General features: G+C 31.3%; 3 protein-coding genes across 4 annotated transcripts; 2 read left to right on the plus strand and 1 right to left on the minus strand.

Annotated features, from left to right (window-relative positions):
* The first annotated feature begins 920 nt into the window (after window positions 1–920).
* On the plus strand, window positions 921–5785 carry LOC115700494 (uncharacterized). Its single transcript, XM_030628037.2, has 13 exons — window positions 921–1498; window positions 1606–1703; window positions 1817–1903; window positions 2004–2172; window positions 2256–2963; window positions 3244–3386; window positions 3592–3777; window positions 3919–4009; window positions 4289–4457; window positions 4602–4712; window positions 4798–4894; window positions 5007–5056; window positions 5352–5785. The coding sequence occupies exons 1-13, from the start codon at window positions 1298–1300 to the stop codon at window positions 5387–5389; spliced, it is 2148 nt and encodes a 715-aa protein (XP_030483897.2). The 5' UTR covers window positions 921–1297; the 3' UTR covers window positions 5390–5785.
* A 2512-nt stretch (window positions 5786–8297) lies between these two features.
* LOC115699708 (uncharacterized) lies at window positions 8298–17919 on the plus strand. Of its 2 annotated transcripts, XM_030627237.2 has the most exons (9): window positions 8298–8758; window positions 8845–8891; window positions 8987–9089; window positions 9382–9468; window positions 10241–10324; window positions 16864–16917; window positions 17232–17312; window positions 17447–17492; window positions 17674–17919. In XM_030627237.2, exons 1-9 carry the CDS (start codon window positions 8447–8449, stop codon window positions 17742–17744), a joined length of 885 nt encoding a protein of 294 aa, XP_030483097.2. In that variant the 5' UTR covers window positions 8298–8446; the 3' UTR covers window positions 17745–17919. The 2 variants fall into 2 exon arrangements, with proteins under 2 accessions (XP_030483097.2, XP_060957951.1); XM_061101968.1 differs by lacking the exon at window positions 17232–17312 and having other exon boundaries at window positions 8301–8758.
* LOC115699707 (histone-lysine N-methyltransferase ASHH2-like) lies at window positions 9942–15051 on the minus strand. Its single transcript, XM_030627236.2, has one exon. The coding sequence runs from the start codon at window positions 14147–14149 to the stop codon at window positions 11231–11233; it is 2919 nt and encodes a 972-aa protein (XP_030483096.2). The 5' UTR covers window positions 14150–15051; the 3' UTR covers window positions 9942–11230.
* Window positions 17920–18781: the final 862 nt, after the last annotated feature.

Here is an 18781-nt window from a genome sequence, read left to right on the forward strand (position 1 = left end):
AAAGAAGCTTCTTAATGTTACCAATTTTGTTAAAATAAATAAATAGGTGAGTAACACTTTTAGTGAGTTTTTATTGGATTTATACAACTTCATTAGTCGTAAAATGTAAATAGTCAATTATATAAATTAATATAGTTACCAATTTTACTAAATAAAAAATACGAATAAACATCTTTAATAATATTTCAGCTAAAATAACTAAAAAGTTTAATAAAAAAATATTTTTTTGATTCTTGCTCCAATCATACTCTCTATTTTATTAGTACTTGATTATTTTAATAATATTTTATAATTTAAATTTATTAAATATAAATTAATTATATAAAATAATAACAAAATAACAGAATGCTAGTAAAAAAATTTAACAAAAAAGTAAGAAGTTCTTTATTTAGAGAGCTTCCTATTTATTCTTTATTATAAAGAGTCGTTGTTTGCACAGTTACAACTTATTTTTTTAACTTTTTATTTTAGCCAAAGAATATATTTAAAGAATATAATTGGAAATACTTCACTTTTCTGTCCATCCATATAAAAAATAGTGTTGGGTAACTTAGTTTTACTTTTTATTTTTAAAATTAAAAAACAGATTAGATTGAATTTTAAAAACAGATTTAAAGTGTATTCTTTAAAGAATATATTTGTTACCTAAAAATTCCAACTAACGTAAGTTTGTAAACTCGTTAAATTATCTATAAAAATAAGCTATGAATCAGATAATTTTATAATTTATTATATTTCTCTACAAATAATTACTAATTTCAACCACATAATTTAAAATAATTAAATTGATTTAATAATTTATTATGTGTATTTATTGGTTCACTTAAACTTTTCTTTTTTTTTTTTACAAATCATTCAATTGAAATTTGAAGCATTAAATTAAAGATAGAGAAACATTTAAGAAAAGTGTCAAAATCCTAACAAGTGTTTTTTGTTTTTTGAAAATATCCTAACAAGTGTTAAAAAAAGAAAAAGAAGAAAGAAGTTGAGTGAGAGAGAAGGAAAAAGGCTACTTGTATAAAACCCAATAGGAAAAAAAGTGTAGATAGGATGAAGTTGTGGTATGGACCCAAATTTCTAGCCCCAAATTAGTCTATCAAAATCAAAACTTGGAATTGCCGCTCTCCAATTGAAAAACCCAAATTTGGATTTTGGCACCAAAATCAATTCAGCGATTCCCGCCTCTCAATTCGAAAGATGAATTGAATCATAACTTCAAAACCAACGAGTCCCAGCTTTAGATTTTCATTATTATTCTCTTCTATTTCGTCTGAAGCAACAAGTTACAGTACTGGCCATGGCTGTTCCTTCCAAATCTGAATCCAAAACCAAGCTCTCTTCTCCTCACAAGAAGGGTACCAAAGTAACCAACAATACTGATCGGGCTGCTGCTGTTGCCGAGGAGAATGCTCAACAGCCCAAGCGAATTAAATCTCCTGGAGTTCGCGTCGTCGGAGCCCGAATTTACGATTCTGAGAATGGAAAGACTTGTCACCAGGTTATTTATTTTATTTTATTGCTTTGTTTTCTTTTTTTTTTTTTTTCAAATGAAGAATAGTTTGTTATGGGTTGTTACATCGCTTAACGAGTCGTTTTCTTATGCAGTGCCGTCAAAAGACCATGGATTTTGTGGCCTCGTGCAAGAATACGAAGGGAGGGAAGATCTGCACCCTTAACGTTTGTCACAAATGTCTCTTGAACAGGTTATTTATATCGTTTGAGCATTTTTAAATTTTCTTCTTGTAAAATGTTTGGGGATTTATATTTGATGCGTGATGCAAATGTTAATGCTAAGTATTGAAATAAAATTGATTAGGTATGGAGAAAAGGCAGAAGAAGTGAATTTGTTGGATGACTGGACATGCCCCAAATGCAGAGGCATATGCAACTGCAGTTTTTGTATGTAAGTCTTCGATGTTTTGCGAGGCTAGTGTATTTCACTAATTTGTAGTGTTATTTATTGTTGACTAAATCTAATGCAGTTAATTTTATCTATTTTCCAGGAAGAAACGAGGTCATAAACCCACCGGTATTTTAGTTCATGCTGCCAAGGCAATTGGATTGAATTCTGCTTCTGAAATGATACTAATGAAAGGTGCAGATAATTTGGGTGTTGAGAGGAGTTCTAAAAAAACTGTTGTTTCGCCTAAAAAGTCTGTTATTTTAAACAAGGTATGCTCTAGTTGTCTGAGTCTATTGCAACCGTATCTGCCTTGAAATTATGCTTATGAAACCCTACTTTTGAATATTGGCAGGAGTCTGAGTCTAAAGTTGTACCGCCAACGAAACTTGGAAAGGAAAATTCTTTTGATGGAAATGCTGATGCAAACTTGGCCCCTAAGAATTTAGCACCCATATCCACTGAGAAGAAAAGTAAGAAAACAAAGAGGGACGGTTTAAAGGAAATTGAAATGGGTAATGCTGAGAAAGTTGCTGGGGACTATTCAACCCAGAGTAGCCCAAAAAAGCCTAAGGTTTCTACAAAAAAGTCTGCGGATGATTGTGTTACAGGGGAAAAAAAGCTTTCTAAGAAAAGGGTTTCAGATGAAGTTTCGCTCCCATCAATAAAACAGGAAGATGGAAACATGAATGATGGTAAAGTTGTAGGAAAAGTATCCAAGAAAAAGAAAACCGGTAAGGAAGATTGTTGTCTTGTCAAAAAGAATGATGTTCTTGATGATGTTTCACTCCAGTCCATCAAACCACCCGAGGATGGCATGAAGAATGAGACTGGGATATCACAAGATGCAGGAGTTTTGATTTCTTCTAAAGATGCTAAGGCCAAAGTTCGCAAGACTAAGGCACTTGAAATCAAGAAGTGTGCAGTTCTTGAGCAGACTGAAGTTGAAGATGTTCCTCTGCCTCAGGGAACTCTCTTAACGACTGTATGGGGTTTTGAATTGTCTCCGGAAGATGTTGGACATGCTCTGCAGTTTCTGGAATTTTGTTTAACTTTTGGAAAGGTAATTCTAGTTTTAGTTAAACGTGGGACTGAGTATTCACCAATTTCATTTTGCTATTGGATGCGGCATTAGTCTTGGACTTAATTACAATATTGTTGTGGTTTCCCTGGACTATTTGACATAAATTTTAGTGTTCATATTAGTTTGATATGCATGCTCGCATTTACACACACACACACACACACACACATATATATATAATATAAAAATTATGCGTGTATATATTTTTGTCACCCTAAGTAATGTGATTGACATTTCAAAATTCAATTGTTTTCTTTAGGTTCTTGATGTCAGGAATGGGCAAGCTCAAGCAATACTTCGAGAATTAAACCGTGGATCTAGTTTTCGTCGGGGACAGTACTCCTCAGCAATTCGGTTTCATACCCAACTCTTGTCTCTTATACAAGAGGATTCAAGCGAAGAGTACAAATCTTTTTCCTATGTTTTCATTTTATTTGTTATTTTTGTACAAGGTTGCATATATTTTACAAGGTTTGATTGTGAAGTAATGGATCTGATTCAAACCTGTAGTGAAAGAGTTTATTGTTTTGTTTTTTTTTTCCCAAAAAATTCTTTGCAGCAGAGTAGTTTAATGATATAGTTCATTTTGGCATATGTTTCTGTTTAGGCCCTCATCCATAAGCGACAATAATTCTTGGCTTCAGGATTTGGAGAATTGCATCTCTGAATCTGAATGTGTATCAAAGGAACTGTCAACTTGGTTTGGCAAAGGGGTAAAGGGATATGGTAGTTTGGCGTTCTCAAAAAAACTGAGAATCTTAAATTTTCTTTGTGATGAGGTTCTCTGCACCGCGTAAGTTTATGACCTTTACCGGATAATTAATTTTGTTACTGCATTTTTTATATCTATATTTTAAATTCTGATGCCCATTTTACTTACTAGTACAAATTTTCCCAGTTTTTGTTATGATTGAATTTTTATCCGTTCTTTCAGAAAATTGAGAAGTTACATTGATGATGAAAATTCAAAGCTTCTTGAGAAAGAGAAGGAGTCGAAGGAAAAGGTTGCTGCAGCGAAGAGTAAGGTAATATGCAAACTAAAAGGAAGAATCTTCTGAGTTTTTAGGTCACTACTATAATAATCAGTGTAAAAAATGAACAAGGAAATTTTACAATTTCTCATTTATTCATATATTTTTTACACTATTTCACTTTCATTTTTTATGGGCCTCTAATACTTTATTTAGTAAATGAAAAAGGAAACTCGATCCCTTGCAAATGTTTCCAAAATAGAAATCAAAGTAGTTGTAATTATCGTTTTTCATTTTAAATTTGCTTATAAATTGTAATGATTTTACTTGCAGGAGAAACTCCTCAAGCAGAAGATGCAGGATGAACTTGTAGCAGCTATTGTTGCGAAAAATGGCATTCCGCTCTCAGTTTCAGAGCATGAGGCTATTGCTTCACAGATTAAAAGAGATGTGGCAGAAGCTCATGCTGAAATACTCAAGGCAACTGACAATGCAACTAAGAGTATGTTTTTAACAAAAATGATTTGGCTAAGAAAATCAGCCCTAGAGGATAAATATTATTTGATTAAAATCTCATTTGTTTGATTTAATTATCAGAGTCCGTCTTATAAATTTACTCGCATGATGATCCTTTAATAATTTATAGGTAGAAGAAAATGTGATGCTGTTCGAACAGAACCTAAATTTTCGGATGGTGATGGTCATGTTTTCTGGAAACTTAGATGCTGTGGTGGTGAAATAGATATGTTACAACAAGGTAAGTTTATCTTTTGAGCATGCTTCTTTTGAAAATTTGTTCAATGACTAACTTCCAAATTATAATTAATTTTTCTCTGATATAGATATGGGAGCATCTGTTGTAGACTCATCAGCTGAAAAATGGTTTGCGTATTGTTCTGACATGAAAGAAGAAATTCAGAAATACTTTTCCTTTAAAAGGTGGACACACTGGATATGCTTACCAAAAGAAAAGCAAAATAATTATTGTTTGTTGCAGTTGTTGATAAATGATTTCAGACATGCTCACAAGCATCTTACGTTTGATTTGCAGGGCAAAGTGCATTAGGAATCAAAGTTTCACTCGCTATCTAACTAATCAAGGTAAGACAAGATATAAGATTATATCAAAATTTCACGTCTTTTATATTTGACGCCAAGTGGAAATGAGTCTTAAGGATAGTTTAGTATGGAAATTAATGCAAAAGGGTAGGCTGTTTCTTTACTAATGTGTGGTTTTACTTGGAATTCATTCGAGTTAGGGTTGCTTCTAGATGGGTCTAAAAATACAAAAGCCTAATTTGAACTGAAAGAATTGATAAAATATTAATTTTGTTTACTTTCTTGACAATAAATTTCACACTGAGTTAAACTAATATGTTGTTGATATGCAATGCAGCTGATTTTAGAAACTCAGAAACAGAAATTTCCGTCTAACTTGCTTGAAAGGCACAATTGAACTTCGGTCTTCATCGCTATTCACGTATGTAAATGCAAAAGTGAAACTCTCTCTTTTTCCTAGAGTACATTTTTCTTTTGTTACAGCATTGATTGGATAGAGCAGAAGGAAGTAAGCCATTTAAAGTCTAGGCAACAGAAGGAACTAGACGTTGATTAAATTTGTAATTTGATTGCAATGCTGTACAGTGTACTCCCTATTCATTTTCAATTGCTCTTTCTTTTGATGCATTACATCATGTACTACAGGCTATTTTGCTATGCAAACAGTTAACCTCGTTGGTTCTGATTTCTTTGTAGGAAAATCTTGTTGGCTGTTTTGTTATTTTGAAAGATCAGGTTATTTTGTTTAAAATGGATGGATTTATGGCACCAGACCAAACCTGGCATAAATGGTTTAAAGTTTTATTGTCCTTCTCATATTTCATACATATAATATATATATATAGGGATATGATTTTGTTCTGTGATGTACTTTCATGGAATGTATTTTGTGGTACATTAGATGAGTCTCATGGTACATTAAATAAGTGTCAGGATACGTTTCTACTTTTTAACCCTAATTACCCCTATATCGATTTCCGCCGTCAGATCAAATAACTCATTCATCTGACGGCTGTCGTACATCACGAATTACAATCCGTGAAAGTACAATAACAGGACAAAATCATATCCCTATATATATTGAATAGAGGAATCCTAATTATAATATTATATTAAACTTTTTAATTAACTTTTGTACTTGAAATTACATGGTTCTGTTTAAAATTTTTTAATAATGGTATTTGTTATAGTTATAAGAATTTTATAAATTTTTTAATTTTTTTAAATAGTTTACTGTATTAAAGTGTTTTATATTTTAGTTTATCGAACATGTTAATAAAATTTAAAAAAATTTAAATAGATGATGAATATTGTTATAATTTTTTTTGAAAAGAAATATTTTAACATGCTAATTACAATTTTATATTATAATGTTTTAAATTTGTTATAGATACAATAATATTTTTATAAAATTTTGATTTTTTTCTGAATAATTTAACGTATTGAAATAAAGTTCTTGATATTTTAATTTATTACGCGTGTTTAAAAAAATATTAAATTTATTTTTAGCATTGTAAGTTATTTGAATTTTTTTAAAATTTTATATGAATGATATTGTAACTATAACTAATATTTTTATCAATTTTTTTTGAAAAAAAAATATTTTGTCATATAATTTTTAAATATGGAAGTTAACTTTTACATGTTTGGTTTGTTGTAATCAATATTGTAATGGAATTATGATTACAATTCTAATGTTTAGTTTGCTTTTAAACTCTTGTAATGACATTCCATTGTAATCACTATTACATTACTTGTATAAAAAGTTATTACACTACTATATCTTATGAATCCTCATTACAATTACTTAAAAATGATTATCTTACCCATACTTTCCATCAAACCAAACACTCTGTAGCACTTCGAAAAAAATATGTTAAATTTAATATAAGAAAAAATTAGACATCTACTTCGAAAAATAGATAATAAGAATTTAAAATTTCTAAAAAAAAAACAACTTTGTAAAAGATGAGGAGAATAGAGTTATATGCTAAAATTGTAAAATTTTATGAAGCTAAAGAATTATTGATTCACATTGTTTATTTTTACGGATTATAAGTTTATTTTTTATTTTTAACTTACAAAATGTTAACTGAATTTTTAGCTAATCAACGTGGAGTCATAATAAATGAAATTTAAATCAAAACGTAACAATAAATGTAATTAATGATACTAGAATATGCAATAAATATAAAAAAAGACATTAGAATTTAAAGAGGTTCGGCCCCAAATATCGATAATAACCTACTTTCTTTGTATTTTATTTTATCAATGTTGCAAAAGTCAAGAACAGGATCTTGACTGCAATGAATGAAAAAGTGTTTATTTTTTTTCTAAGTGCTCAAAATTGTGGATTCACTTCCCAGGTCCTGGATGACCCTTTATATAAGAAAAATAGTCGATGCTTCTCGCTTCAAGAGACACGACCAGCGCGGAGCTATCTCAACCGTTTTCCTTAATTTTTGGATGTGATTGAAGTTTAATTTGTATGATAATATCTCGCTATTTTTGTAGATTTATAATTATATTTGAGCTTCTTGTGCGATTTATAACATATAAAATTTAATACTTAACTAATAGTAATATAATACAACTGTAAAAATTCACATTAGAGAAGTAGATAAATTTAACCTCCAAAAGTCTAATATTTCTATATGTACAATGAAAATTCACATTAGAAAAGTAATTAAATTTAAGTCCTAAAAATAAATATTATTAGAGCTATAATAATAATACTAATTAGCAAAACCAAAAGTATAAAAAAAATATCCCATATATGTTTATTGATGTACTCTTATCTGTTTTAATATTTAGAAAAAAAAAATTAATCTATTTTTTTTTATGGTCGTTGTAATTATTTAAAACATACTGTAAAATTTTAAGAAATTTGAAAAAATTTAACATGTTGAAAATATGATTAAAACAATGTGTTAAGCATCTGACTATTTTATATGCATATGATATAAATTATTTTGAAATTTTATAATTTTTTTTTTTTTTAAAAGATTTTGTAAATAACTGAATAATATCATATAGCCTAAAGGACTAAACATCCCAAAGAATAAAATAATAAAAAGTCATTTAGCATACACAATTAATCTATGTACAACCACAATGAACGATCAATATACATAAATCAGAAACACCCCATAAAAACAGGATAACAAATTTGTTACATAAAATAAAACCATTATCTATTACTGATGATGATTAAAAGAAACATTTCCCTACACTATATTGTATTTAATAGTGGATAATTTAGAAGAAACATTTTTAAATTTAGATTTAAAAAGTAGGGATGAAAAGGAGACACGTAATCACAAAATTTGGCGGTTGAAAAGAAAATTGGTTACTCTCTCTTCTCCTTCTCCCACAGACACCTGAAGTTGAAGTTTGTTCTCTCAGTCTCAGAACAACCGAAAAGCTTTAAAAATGGCGATAAGAGCAGCTCCAATGGCTAGCGGAAGCTTATTAAGCTCCGACCCACCATTCTTCCAACGCATCATCAACAATCGTCACTGCTTTCTCTCCCCCCGTAACCCCACCCACTCCACTCCCAAACCTTTCCTCTTCATCCACTTTGAACCCACCGGCTTTGCCCTTGGAGTTCGTCCCACCTCTCGCCGCCATTCTAAGCTCCTGTACACTCTCCCTAAAGCCGCCGATTCAACTCAACCCTCTTCTGTCTCATCACCCTCCGCCGATAAAACCATTATTCCCGACGACCAATTCTCCGTCGCCAAAGTATTTATTTTGTTTTGTTTTTTTTTTTATTTTAAATATAATATAATTCATGGGTACAGAAGATTAAATTGTATTGTTGCTTGTAGGTTTCATTTGGTGTAATCGGTCTAAGTCTTGGAGTTTCACTCCTGGGGTATATTCTTTTTCTTTCTTTCTTTTTTTTTGGTTATGTGTAATGATTATATATAAATTATAATGGTTTACTGCACAATATAAATATATATATAGGTATGGTTTTGGAGCATATTTCAATATTCTTCCAGGATCAGAATGGTCTGCCATCATGCTCACATATGGGTTCCCTCTTGCAATTATTGGCATGGCTCTCAAGGTAGGAGCTTCATGATTTTCTTTGATTGTTAGCTTTGTTAATCCACTCATTATGTCAATTTGTTATTAGCTACTATTTGTGAATATCAATTGAGATTAGAAATCAGCAGGATTTTGCTTTCATATAACGAATTAAACTCAATAATTAACTATGTTAGGATATGCCAATAAATTGAAGATAGAAAAGGAAAGTAAAAAAAAGAAAGGAATGAACTGAGAAAGAGATATATTTTTGTTTGGAATGGCCTGTTTAGGCCAAAAAACAGTAATGGCTTTTTAACTTTGTGTTGCAGTACGCAGAACTCAAACCAGTGCCATGCGTGACTTATTCAGATGCTCTACAATTGAGGGAAACATCAGCTACTCCAATTCTTAAACAGGTGCTTTTGTTGAAGTCTTTGTAAAATTAGTTGACAATAATTTTTAATTTACAATAATAATTCTGCATATTTTCTGGATTATTTGCTTTTTGTTTGAAAATTTTCAACTTCACTGTTTAGTTCCCTTTTCTAAGTAAATTAGTCCTTTGAGGTCTGTTTTACCCAAATTCCCTGTACTGGCCTTTGTCAATTGTTTTCAGTTGTATTTATGTAGAGGATGCAGTGTAAACAGTCAAAGGCTCTAGTTTAGTCTATTGGTCAATTCATAGAATAGATTAGCACTTCTCTGCGGAAAAGCTCTTTGATCATTGGAAAATCTTCATGAATTTATCTATTAGAACTGGGTCCATGCAAAGCAGATGTATTTTTGGTGGTTGGTGATGCAAATTAAAGTTTTCTATAAAAATGGAGAATAAGTAAATAAGGACCTTATTCTTGTGGGCTGCTTAAAACTATACTATTCTCGAGTATACGGGTCCATCACTTATCATTTGCTTTTCTTGATTTATAATATGTGTATCTTAATCTAAAAATGAATAATAATTTCATTTCCTTAAAACTCATCGTCCATTTGGTGAATAGCAGAACAAAATTCAATTGACATGTTTCTGGCATATACCTTGTTATACTGTATTATTGATTGCTTCTTCAGCTTCTCATACATAAGTTATGCTCTGTGTATTTAGTGCCATTACTAATAGACTGACCTACAAAATCTTTTTCTTCATGGAAGATGTTTCTTACACAGTGGATTATTTTTCCTATGAATTAGGTCAGGAATGATGTAATCAGATATCGCTATGGGGATGAGCAGCATTTGGAGGAGGCATTGAAACGGATATTCCAGTATGGTCTGGTATGTTTTCCAGTATTCTGATTCTCTTTCTTAGGTTGGTTGGAAATAATTTGGACTGCCTGATGTGTATTAATCTAGCAAAGAGTGAAAGCCATATTTAGAAGATAAGTAAAAGATAATTGGATTGGACAAGCAAAAATTGAATTATTCTTGCATTATCAATACTTTAAGACACCAGTGCCTTTCTTCTGGTATGAATATTTCTAACTATGAAAATTGTGGAACTCCCTGATTGGCTAATTGACAGAGTGGATATTGTTTGAGTTGGTCCACATTTAATAGTAATGCATGAACAAGAAAAATAGTCTATAAATTACTTTTCTAATATATAAGTGATAGCGAATGTGAGTTTAGGAAAAGCATTCGGTCATCTTTCAACTTTGTATTCCTATTGATGCTCTGCTTGGAGTATCACCCTTTTAGCACATAGAATGAATTTTCCTATACTTTATCAAGTGTTCGTAACTTAGGAAACGAATTACAGAAGCATTTATTCAGAGCAAATAATCCGACATATATAGGTTACCGAGAGGTATAATTTATGTAATTAGAGTATACAAATTAAAAAAAAAAAATCTACCATTAAGTATTACAAATTGAAATTCAAAAAGCAGCTACCACATAATATACACGCATCCTTAAAAATATAGATTTAGATGTTATTAGTTTCGTTGAAGAAAAAAAAATGTAAATAAGGAAAAAAAATTAATGTATATAAATGAAAAGTAAATACAAGATATTACTAAATATTGGATGCAATGAAAGAATTGGGAATACATGAAATGAAAGAAAGGAAACAAGTAAATCGATGTTGATTGTGGTTCTCTGGATGCTGATGACAATTGTTACCAGCTTTCTCCACTCCACAACGTAAAGAAATGGCATTCTGCTTCTAAATAATGTAAGTTAAGCTCGTTTGTTATGTCTCCTATGGCCCGGTGAGGAGTCTTTCTCACCAGGAGGAAGTGGTGGCAATGGTGGAAAAGGATGAAAAGGCATGCCGGGAGCAACAACCCAACTCCCCCCAGTTTCAGGTACTTGACCAAATTGCTTTATAATGGACAGAGGAATTCCATATGAAACAGGTGAGCCAGAGAGAAATTTCTCCTGTGGTTGCCCAACATGACAAACACCAAGTGATAATGAGAACCTTGGTGGAAAATCATCACCTTTATCAAGCTGATCATTCAGTACTGGTCTTGTCACTACAGGATAATCCCATGTTACCTGATCCCACCTGCTTTTACGCTTGCGATTTCTTGTCCCACTGATAGGTAAAACACTGGTATGTGATGCAGAACTTCCCTCCTGGATGCCTGCACTCACCAAAGTTGAAGCAATGACCGGTTGCTTGACACAATCAAATGCTTCTGAAGGTCTCCTGTCATGATCAGACCAATCATTCTGTGAGACAGAAAATCTGTTGCAGTTTGAACTCCTAGAAAGTTCGGTCTTGTTTTCGTCTCTGTCAATATGAGTAAGTTTTCTACCTTGTTTTCTAATCCACTTGTCACAAAAATTCCTTGCTATCTGATGAACATGTTTATCACCGTGCTTTGTCAGTGATAGAATTGACTCAGTAAAACTCTCCATTTGAGGACAAGGAGGATCTTTGCTGATATGTCTACAGTTAATAATCTCCCTAACTGCCAAATACTCCAACACCTTGAGAAGCTTCCTAAGAATTGGTATCTTTTTAAAGTCAGCTTTGTACTGCTTCATTATATTGTGTAGCATTCTCAAACCATTATTGTTGATTATATCATTCAACACCAGCCTTGATTTTGTTTTCAAAAGAGCATCAAGAATCATTGAAAGATCTCTATTTCTCTGAATAGTTTCGCCATTGACAATATTATCACCTGATTTGGCAGTATGATATAAAAGCTTTAAGTAGAATTTGGGGGCATCTTTGTGCTTACTTATTCCCCCATTATCATCAAGCAAATCATCAAGTTTCTCCTCAACTTCATAGAAGCAGCTACCAAAAGATCCTTCTATTGCTTTTCTGGACTTCATCAGAACTTTGCTAGCATTTGAGGGATTAGTCTTAACTTTTCCTTTTTTCATATTAGGATGAGCTTTAGAAGAAAGCAACCTATCATCGGCTATGCCAGACTTGCTGAGCATCTCAACAGGCAAAATTCGATTGAATCTCTGAGAAGAGCTTGACAATCTTTCAATAGCAGATGGAATGAGTTTTTGAGTAACATCTTCTCTTTGTTGGGAAACATCGCACTCAGAAATTGGTGCTATTATGACATCATTACACGAACTGTTCCCGACTTCATCTGAATCACTTTCAAGACTACCATCCTCCTTATTAAGAGGATCACCACCAATATAACCCCTGCATTGATTAGAACCACAATAACACTTTTTAGCAACAGCACCAAACACCCTGACATAGTTGTAATCAAATGTCACCTCTTCACCTTTCTTTATATCTCTCAATGCAAAGAGTCCTATACAAATCTCACCATTCACCATCCACTTTTCAGTTTGACAATTTGGTTCGCAGCTATGGTTGATAAACCTTCCTTTATTTCCTTTTACACATGCATCTATGACCTCATTGCAGTCAAGTGTCATAAAGTAGAAATGTTTATGTCCTTTCAGAGCATACTCCTTCTGCCTCAACACATAAGATTGCATATCAAGTACTTCCCCAACATATTCAATAACAAAATATCCTTTGGATACATCCTCAAGCAACTTAAGCCCATAACCTTTCTTCCCACAGCTAAACTTCTCCAATTTTGCATACTTTCGTTTCTGAAACTGCTGGTTTGAACAAAGGTCTCGACATGGACATGTTCCTTGCATACATTCAATGTTTAGTACTCGATTCAGGCAATCATCACCGCAACCTAACCGACCATCTAAAGGTGGCTTGCATTGGCAGATCATCATCTCGTCAACTGTCTGTGTTTTCCTACTGCGGTGAAGATATTGATTAGTCCTAATAGTGACACACGCAGGCACAACAGTTGGAGGCTTGACATCTTCCTCTTCTTCTTCTTCCTCCTCTTCTGATAATCCCAATTCTGCATTAATATCTTTATTAGACTTCTCTTGAGGGATTGAGCAATCAGCAAAGGCTTTATCCATGTTGTCCTTACATGTCCATGTGCACTTAATTTCTTCTATAGTATCTGCATCTTTAGATGGTATGCACCGCCATTTATGACAATTATCACAACGCACCCAAGCATTAAGATATTGGTCCCCAATATTAGAACCAACAACAGAACTTGGTATTTCAACTTTTGTACCACTTTCAACTTGGAATGTCTCAGCAAAAACAGTAGCAGTAGCTGATGAAATAAGATTCTCACTTGATGAACTAATGCCATTATTATATAGCTTTAATGGTTTAGATTTGTTCATTGTTAATGGATGAAGTAATTTTTCTTCTTCACAACCATTGGCAGTCATAACAGAACTTTGACATTCATCTTTCCCTATTTTAACCTTGAAACGAATATTATTGTTATTATTTGAAGCAGCAGATGATTTTGTCCCTTCCTTAGTATTCCCAAAGATTTGTGTAAGGTTTGCCAATGTTCCCCAAACAGATGAACGAGGTGATTTGGACAAACAACCTCTCTTCTTTCTGCACCTTTGAATTTGATCAGTAGAAACACCAATTTCACTGACCTCAGAATTATGATCATCTAATGCCAAAACACATGTACCATTTAGATTAGTAGTAGTAATAGTACTTACCTGTGTAGTTCCAAGATTTCCAAAGAACCCATCATCTTCTTCCCCTCCACGTGGCTTGTTTTCCTTTGAGCATTCCCTATCCCCACCTCCCTCCATACTACAAACATATATTTTTACACAAATAATAAGTAGTTTGGTCTATATATGTTACAATTAATCAATTAACTGGTTACATCGAACAAGAGTTCTGTAATCGGAATAATAGAATAAGCCCTAGAACAACCACATTCACCCAACAAACAAGAGATTTGACGGAATCGTTGTGATTTTTTTTTTCTCCTCAAATTTTGATATAAGTTTGTTATGTTTCCAATATCAATATAAATATTTATATATATTTATAGGGTAAATGACTAAAAAGATCACGAGACATGTAATCTCTCTTTGATTTTCAATTATTACTTTATTATGATTTCCTGTACGTGTCTTTTTCACATATATATCTTTTTCATTCAAACTTAAATTTAGTTTAAGAGTTTTCTTTTGGGGTGTTTTTAACTGACACCGTTTAGAAAAAAAAATTAAATTTGAAAATATATGATAAAATTTAAGTTAAAAAAAAGTGATACAAATTTAAAATGAATTAAATCTTATATATATATATATATATATTTTTAAAAAAATTGAAATTAAAGTTATTTTTTCATTATTATAATTATTTAAATTAATATTTTTCATCAATATTTGCTATATTTATTAGACACAATATTAACAATTTAGGGCTGTTCATCCGATCCAATCTGCACTTTTTTGGTCAAACAACATCCAATTCGCACTTAGTGCGGATTTTATTTTTTGGATCCAATCCAATCCGCAAAAGTGCGGATTGGATCGGTTACTTTGGATTTGTTACTTTTTAATATTAAATTATTTAATATTTATGAAAAAATATTTTTTTTTACATAACTAGCAACAAAATAAAACAAATTATAGTTATTTTATGTCTTCAACAACACATTAAATAAATAAAATAACAAATAAAAAATTTGGAGGAAGAAAAAAAATTGTATTTATAAAAAAAATATTTAATTTTATTTTAAATTGTGTGTAGAAAAAAAATAAATAAGAATAGAATATACATTTTATCTATTAAATTTTGCAATATAATTGTATTATATGTATTAGACTTTTAAATTACTATTTTCTTAAAATGTTATTTGTATATATAATTTTTTTAATTTTGTTATAAATATGTGTGGATTGGATTGGATCGGTTACTTTTACATGTCAATCAACATCCAATCCGCACAAGTGCGGATTTTGAATTTTCCAATCCAATCCAAACCGCGGATCGGATTGGATTGGAGCGTGCGGATTGAATTGGATCGGCTATTTTATCAACACTTTTTTTTTTTTTTGGCTGAGATACTTTGATTAGTAATAGATGGTAGATTGTTTTGACCTTATTTCAATGGCAGATTTTCATATTTTGCCTTTATTATTTTTTGACTGCATGGCTGATTTTAAAATGTCTACTAACTATAATAATTTTGTTTGAAAAGTACTATGAAATTATGATTCACTTTCAAAGTTTCTAATCTTTTTGTCATCTCATATAGTAAATTAAAACCATTGTCTTTGTTCTGTAATTATGTTATATGGGGTTGGGGATTGCATGTCTGACTTAGTTTCAGATTGATCTTTTAATTGTGTCGATCAATCCATTATTGATATTAAAAAGTTTATTAGTCTCATTCTCATCTCATATGTGTGCCAACTTAAGCTCACAAACAGCTCCAACAATGATCATTGAGAGCTGTATGAGTATGAAAAAAGAGAAAAAAAAATTGTAATTTGCTAAGAATTAATTCCTAAGACTCAAATATCAAAAACCTAACATTGAATAAATATAGAAACAAAATGAAACGCAAACCTGTCTGACAAGATTATCAATGGTTCGATAGAAGTAGTAGTGAAGAAGAATTCGTTTATTGACTATAGTTTCCACCTTAATTACAAATATAGATAAAAATAACAAGAGACTAAAAACTCGCAAAGCAACAATGTACATTTAAGTACTGTCTAGTGAGCGAGACTAAAAACTTCTATGAAATAGAGAAAATGATTGTTTGAGAAGACAATTTTGTCCAATTGGAAGATGATGATCAAAATTTAATTTCAGGAAAATCTACAAACCCTTAAATTTCAGAAATGCTATATAATTATTAAACAAATTGTCAAAGTGAGAAAGATAACTTACCTAGCCGGAGTGGATAATGGAGACCGACTGATGGAGAAGAACGACGCGAATTTCAGGGGATAATTGCCATGTAGCTTTTGTTCATGATTATTTTCTTTTTTTTTTTTTGGTTTTACAGGGACTCATTTTAGTATAATCCTAAAAGAAAACTATATTTATGAGCTTAATTTTATTGGGCTTTTAAACTTAGAGAATCCATTTCAATTTAGACATCATTTGGTATATTACTACATCCGTAACATATGTATACTATAATACTTTTTCAATAAAGTTATAAGCATGTATTATGGAAAGGTATATTTGTTCTTTTAATATTGCTACTAAATAGGTTGCAATAGTCCTTATATTTTGTTCTTTTAACCCAAGAGTAGTTTTCAAGTGGTGACATATGTTGTTTGCTCCCACAAAATTCATTTGTGTCCCTTATGAGCACCTAAATCGCTCTAATTTCTAAATATTGCAGGGTTAGGTGGGGGAGCCTAGCCTGAAAAAAACTTTTTATGGTTTTTGAAAGAAAAATTACTTGCTGGGAAAACTGCTGAAAATTACAATTTCCTCAGTTCTCAGAAATGTGTGCTCATTTTTTCTAATTACCGGTTTCACTTTTCAGGGTGGAGGAATTCCACGGAGAAGTGCTCCAACTCTGCAAATGATTCGGGAAGAAGTACGTGTCTCATACATGGATTTAATCTCATCCACACACTCTTCATCTAATGCATTGCATCTTCCATTGTCGAGTTATGCATTTGGATTATATTTTTCATCTTTTATTGCAAATGAAAAATGAGTTTCACTGTACCATCACATGCAAGAACAAATTTAATAACTATAAAAGACTGTATTTTTCAAAACAAAAGGCAGTACCCTTTACAACCTATTGCAGGCCGTTTCTGATATGACCACCACCAGGGTCTGTACTTCGTTATATTATCTGGGGCCATGTTGAGTTGTCAATTATCTTTCTGTTACTCGTACCAGGTCTCGGAAGATGGTAAATACTGTCTAGTTCTAGTGTTTGAGGCAAAAGCTTTGCAGTTGTCAGATTTTGAGCGCAGACAGGTAGAACTAAAACTATATTATAATCACAAAAGCATTCCCATCAAATTATCATTCTCTTTCATAGTGATAATTACTTGCACTTCATGGATCTTTTTTTTAGTCAGTATGATATTGATGCTTAAACATTCCTCCAGGCTAAATTCACTTCATTCTTTGGACCGGGGATTACAGCTGAAATTGGTGAGTTTAGTCTTTAACTACCTCATGAAGTTGAGATATATTTCATATATAGTGGAAATGGATAATAGATTAGATGCATAGAGAGTATGCCATGCATGCTTGCATGCACGTATAGAAATTATTTGCTGATCAAGTTCTTTGGTAATTAATTCTTGTGATAATGAACTATTATTGGGTGCAGCAAAGGGAGAGAAGGATCTATATGAAGTACGACTTATCTCAAATTCTAACAGTACCACCACATCACCTTAGTAACTTGTACCATTCATTGTTTGTTTTCATTCTCTATACAAGCTATAAGCTTATAATCACTTGTAAAATTTCCGCTTATATATTGATTCGACATAAAATTACAAGAAATTTTATATGAATTTTGAAGAGATCCCAACCCTCCAAAAGTCAAAAAAAAAAAAAAGTATTTTGACCATGCTGAGTAATTAGTGTTTGAATATTGCCTGAGCATCCCCAATGAATATGTATTTTTCAGCAATATCTCTATTGATCTATCATGGTGGTGTATAAACATTTGTACCTGCTAAAAATTGTATTAAATATAGTATAAAATATAGTATGGGTTAAATTTAGCATGCAATTAATATTATATTTATTTATTCATTTGCCACTTAAAATACAATTTATTAATTATTTTTTTTAATTTATATTTTTATTCAAAATAAAATCATTCTTTCTACTCCCATAAACATAAATAAAATAAATAAATTATTTTATTAATAACTTAGTTGGTTTTTTGTAATTATTTTGCCCTTTTGAATTGGAGCTTTATTTTTTTGAAATACTTTGAAGCATAATTAAAGTGGGTAAAATATAGAGTACTAACTTGTTACAACAGGGACAAATTTAATGGAGAAAAGAAAAGGCAATTTCCATACATTATTACAACAGAATTTGAGATAGAGAAATAAAGATTTTTTATGATATTGATATTGAAATTTTGTTATTAAAAATAATTGTTGTCTGAAAAACAATTAGAGGGGGTGTTTTGTTTTGTATTGTTTTTAAAAGCACAGTTTTGATAAAGAAAAGACATGAAGTATCAACTGCGATTCCTTGGTAGTTTGAGACACAGTGCTTGGCTTTTAATACAGTTTGTAATTTTACTATTTCTCTGGTCATTGGAACGTGAGAGAAGATGGATTATTTTGATAACAAACAGTAAACCAAATGTGAAAACTTGTACTTTCAAATATTCTCTCGAGGAAGAGTACTGGTTCTGATAAGAATTTCATTAGATTGTATAATCATAAATTAACAGTGGATCAAGAAGTTAG

This window comes from Cannabis sativa, chromosome 8 (assembly GCF_029168945.1).
Source record: "Cannabis sativa cultivar Pink pepper isolate KNU-18-1 chromosome 8, ASM2916894v1, whole genome shotgun sequence".
In the NCBI taxonomy this organism is placed as follows: domain Eukaryota; kingdom Viridiplantae; phylum Streptophyta; class Magnoliopsida; order Rosales; family Cannabaceae; genus Cannabis; species Cannabis sativa.